Source organism: Amblyraja radiata, chromosome 2 (assembly GCF_010909765.2).
Source record: "Amblyraja radiata isolate CabotCenter1 chromosome 2, sAmbRad1.1.pri, whole genome shotgun sequence".
NCBI lineage: Eukaryota > Metazoa > Chordata > Chondrichthyes > Rajiformes > Rajidae > Amblyraja > Amblyraja radiata.
Window position 1 is genome coordinate 83,239,249 of NC_045957.1, and position 5,270 is coordinate 83,244,518.

At 44.1% G+C, this 5,270-nt stretch overlaps 1 protein-coding gene across 1 annotated transcript in view; it reads right to left on the reverse strand.

Moving 5' to 3' along the window:
- fyco1 (FYVE and coiled-coil domain autophagy adaptor 1) overlaps positions 1 to 4,610 on the reverse strand; it is a 201,563-nt gene extending 196,953 nt beyond the window's left edge. Inside the window, exons 1-2 of the mRNA XM_033049213.1 lie at positions 4,503 to 4,610; positions 646 to 781 (exon numbers count right to left, since the gene is read on the reverse strand). Of these exons, the coding sequence (XP_032905104.1) occupies positions 646 to 700 (55 nt within the window). The 5' untranslated portion in view covers positions 701 to 781; positions 4,503 to 4,610. The remainder of the gene's footprint in view (positions 1 to 645; positions 782 to 4,502) is intronic.
- Between the last annotated feature and the right edge of the window lie 660 nt (positions 4,611 to 5,270).

Here is a 5,270-nt window from a genome sequence, read left to right on the forward strand (position 1 = left end):
GTTCTAACCAACTAACCTATCTATGTCTCATAATTTTATATACTTCTATCAGATATTCCTTCAGCCTCTGGTGTGCCAGAGAAAACAATCTAAGTATGTCCAACCCCTGCTTGTGCAGACAACATTCTGGTAAACCTCTGCACCCATCACAAGGAATCCGTCATCATTCTTGATTTGCTGCCTGGGCCCACACTAGAGCAAGACCATAATTCCCCTCAGCTCAGATGCATGTTAGAAGCATTAGTTCAGGAATTTGTGCAGCATCACTATGGAAGGATTTACAGTAGGTGATTAAGGTGTATTTTACAGTCACGTATTGGTTAATTATTGCACATATATTAATTAAAGACAGAGGCAGAAGACCCACCAATAGCTCCAAGGAAACTGAACACCTCCCTTTTCATACAATATCACCAACATAATTGAAAATGTCTGAAGATTAGTCTGAAGAGTCCCAACATGAAATGTCATCTATCCATGTTCTCCAGAAATGCTGCCTATCCCACTGAGTTATTTCAGCACCATCTTTGTAAGACAACAGCTGCAGGTCCTTTTATCCTTTTTAATTGCAAATGTGTTGCTGTAGTCCTATTTGTTGGCCATGTGTAGGAAAAATATAAGAAGAGCAAAATTAGAAATTCTAACCTTTTAGGTCTCTGATTATTCTCTGGATCTGATTTTCTCCGACAGATACGGCCATTGATGCGAATTCTGCTCAAATATGAGCTGCTAATTGGAAACACTTCATTCACTGCAATTTTTTTAAGTACTTCTGTATCACCTGGGTAAAAGAAATGAACATCATGACTTCCACTGCAACTTGACTTGGCTTGACTTGAATTTTGTAAAAGTGTATTACATCAATAACATTGGCCTTGTTTCCTGCCAATTGCTTTATTTACTATGACGATTTCTCTAGGTACATTCTTGAATCAGCTCATAGCATAATTCTTGAGTCGCCTGATTTATGTTAGCATTTAGAAAATGAGAAATTGCTTGCATTTCGTATGGTTGGATGGAAAGCCAATGGGCGCATGTGCTGAGGACCATGACATTGTGAGGGTTTCTGCAGGAGTAGCCAGCAGATAGCAGATATGTATGTACATGATGTGCAGTTTTGAGAGGTGGCATCCAGCTGCAAAATCTTGTAAATTTTGGACTTCATGCAACTTCATTATTTTCCATTATATTTTATAGAAAACAGAATCACATGGTGCAGAAATAAAGGCACAACCTATCAATTTTCAGATATTCCTTTGAACTCGCATCACAATAACTCACTCACAAAATACTAATTCTGTTTGGAACAGAAACAATTTTGCAAAGATAATAAGGAAGTGCAGTAAACCCTCGTTATAATGGACCATAGAAGGGAATGGTGTCTGTTATTGCTGATTGTCCACTATAACTATAACTGATTATCATTATGTAAGTAGTAGAAACAAACAACCCCAGTTGCTGGTTACTACACAGTGCACAACATGCTGGTGCAACTCAGCAGGATAGGCAGCATTTCTGGAGAACATGGATAGGTGACATTTTGGGTCGAGACCCTTCTTCACATTCTCAGTCCAAAACTGAGCTTGGAATCCAGGTGAGTTAACAGCCCAGCCTGCTAGTGGCCAAGCGAGAGGCAACGATCGGCAGAGTCATTGGTTGCAGCCCGAAGGCGGCAGGAGTGCAGGTAAAGGGCGGCACGGTGGTGCAGCGGTAGAGTTGCTGCCATACAGCGAATGCAGCGCCAGAGATCCGGGTTCGATCCTGACTACGGGTGCTGTCTGTACAGAGTGTGTACGTTCGCCCCGTGACCTGTGTGGGTTTTCTCCGAGATTTGCGGTTTCCTCCCACACTCCAAAGACATACAGGTATACACGTTAATTGGCTTGGTAAATGTAAAAATTGTCGCTAGTAGGTATAGGATAGTGTTAATGTGCATGGATCGCTGGTCGGCGCGGACCTGGTGGGCCGAAAGAGCCTGTTTCCACGCTGCATCTCTAAACCAAACTAAAGCGACCACTAAAGCTGTGAGAGCTGGCTTGGAAGCAGGCGGGGTGATATCGCCAGCCTGTCCTGGAAGCGGCGGGCAGGCAGTGGCAACGGCAGCCTGGAGGCAGCCGGGGAGGCAGTGGCAGCAGCGGTGGCAAGCGCCGCCTAGAGACGATGCTAACCAGAGTTAGCGTCAGCAGTTCAGCTTGGAAATGTCGAGGAGGTGGCGAGGGCTGGGGTTAGCGTTGGCAGCCCAGCCTTACAATGAGGGTCGATAACTTTGCCCACTATAGCCAAATGCCATTGTAAATAGGTCCATTAAAACGATGGTTTACTGTCTTGATGTTAGTGGATTATAAATAATATTTGAAGGTGTGACACAACCATACTAAATGCAAACAATTTCTCATTTTGTAAATGCTGACATAAATCAGGTGATTCAAGAACTATGCTATGATCCAACTCAAGAATATACCTAGAAAAATAGTCATAGTAAATAAAGCAATTGGCAGGAAACAAGGCTAATGTTATTGGATTTTGTAAAAGAGTTCAAAATTGCAGACATATTATCAGAACATACGGAACCTGAAAACAAGTAAAACAATATTTAGGAGGTACACAAAAATGCTGGAGAAACTCAGCGGGTGCAGCAGCATCTATGGAGCGAAGGAAATAGGCAACGTTTCGGGCCGAAACCCTTCTTCAGTCTGAAGAAGGGTTTCGGCCCGAAACGTTGTCTATTTCCTTCGCTCCATAGATGCTGCTGCACCCGCTGAGTTTCTCCAGCATTTTTGTGTACCTTCGATTTTCCAGCATCTGCAGTTCCTTCTTAAACACAATATTTAGGAAACTAGTTACAAAACATTTGAATCCTTTCAAATTGGTGGAATTTGGAAAGTGAGTTCCACAGGGATCAGTACAGGGAATATTTTGTTAGCGTTTACATAAAGGAGGATGTGACATGCATAAAAAATTATAAAATAACAGCCGATTTACAAAAGAGTCAATGCTGAGGTAGACCGTACAAAGTACAAGAAATTTATACTAAACTTGAAAAATGTTTACAAATAAATTTCAAAATAAACAAGAGTGATGATGTAAACTACAAGTAAACATGGAAGCCAGTCCAGAATACACTCGCAATCATATAACAATTTAAGTCTACAAGGCTATATGAGTGCAAAACCTTTTGTTTTTTCCCTCAGAGATACAGCAGTACAAAATAATACAAAATAGGAAACGTATATTAAACTCCACTTCAGTTGTAACACACTTGGGAGTACAATACATATTTATGGTCATATTTCAAAAAGCATATTATCAAGCCACAAAAATGTTGCTGAAAGAATTTACAAAATTTATCAGAACCGAGATGATGATCTCCAAATTTACTGAACAAACCAAGTTGTTTTTTGCTGATAAACAGAAAAACTGAGAAATAAACCGGCACAGGTTTTTAAAACTAAGGAGAGCTTGGCAGGATAAGTAGAGGCCTTTCCACTTGTGGGAAAGCTAAAATGTTGGGTTCATAATTGCAAAATAGTCTCCAAGCAAAACCTCTTTATTCAAGCGGGTGTTTGGAAAGTGGAACTTGCAACCGCAAGTTAATGGAGCAAATAGCATAAAAGAGGAAGTATTTTTTCTAGTTGAACAGAAAAGGTTTAGATATAGCACAGTAGGTGATGGCTTGAGTGGAGCATAAATAATAGCAAGGATGGAGTGAGGTAAATTTCTGTTGTATAAACATTGAATAGTATTTGAGAAATGTTCACGCCAACATGTAGATGGACGGATGCGAGTGCTTTTATTATTTGATGCTTTTGGATCTTTTATTGAATGTGAAATATATAGATATAACTGCAATTGTTGGGAAGAGTCAAGAAAGATTCAAAATAATCTAAATTGAAAACTATGAAATATTTTCGAGCAGTTCAAGGCAAGCTTACTATCCAGAAAGATTAAAAACTGAGATACTGCTCCAAAATAATCAACATAAGAGAAAAAAAGTGTCTTGCACGAAGTAAAATTATAAACCAGTCTAACCAGATTTAAATGGTAACTTTTCAAACCAAACTGGATACATTCTTGATGTTTAAGAAGGGACTAAAGATGCTGGAAAATCGAAGGTAGACAAAAATGCTGGAGAAACTCAGCGGGTGAGGCAGCATCTATGGTCTATCTTGAATACATTCTTGAAATGTTTCAAAAAAACAATACAAGGCTATGGGAAGTGGGGAGATGAATGGCTCCAACTATACGGTTCAAGAGCCAACACTTGCACCATGACATCCTCCTGTGCTACTATGATCCCAGTCATCAGAATCCCAGAGGGTGATTAATGTGTCTGAGATCATGGCCTTGGCCTTCACTCTGGGAGCTGCCCTCACTCCTTGATGATGATACTAGCCCACGGCCTGGGGGAAGGAGATAGGAACCCACTGAACATTTGTAGCCATGTCTCGCCCATGCAGCGATGTGTGTGCGTGCAACCAGCCCCCGCTCACTCACTCACTCACCGCCGTGTGTCCACACCGGGTTGGGCTGGGCCGGGCTGGGCTGGGCTGCGCCAGGCCGCACACCCACCTTGAGGGGCAGCTGACGCAGCCAATCGGCGCGGCCAAAGCCCCACATCCGGCCACTGAACACCAATGAGCGTGGCCCAGGGGGGCGGGACTCCGCGGCGCGATGTCAACAATGGCCCGTCACGTGACCGGCCCGAGGAGCAGATCTCGGTGGCAGCGACCCGACCCGACCCGACCCGACCGGCCGAGGGCCTTGGCCAAGGATGTTTGTGCTTGACAACACAGGACAGGGCAACACGGCCTGGGGGGGACAGGACAGGGCAACACAACCCGGTCTGAGGGGGACAGGACAACCCGGCCTGGGGGACAGGATAGGACAAACCGACCTGACGGTGATAAGGCAGAGCAACCCGGCCTGATCCTTACCGGATCATTCTGGAGTGAGGGGGACAGGGCAACCCGGCCTGATGGGGACAGGACAACCTGGCCTGATGGGGACAGGGCAGGGCAACCCAGGCCTGGGGGGGACAGGGCAGGGCAGGGTAACCCGGCCTGATGCTGGAGTAGGCCATTCGCCCCTTCGAGCCAGCCATTCATTGTGATCATGGCTGATCATCCCCAATCAGTACCCCGTTCCTGCCTTCCCATATCCGCTATTTTTAAGAGCCCTATCTAGCTCTCACTTGAAAGCATCCAGAGAACTTGCCTCCACCGCCCTCTGAGGCAGAGAATTCCACAGACTTACCACTCTCTGTGAGAAAA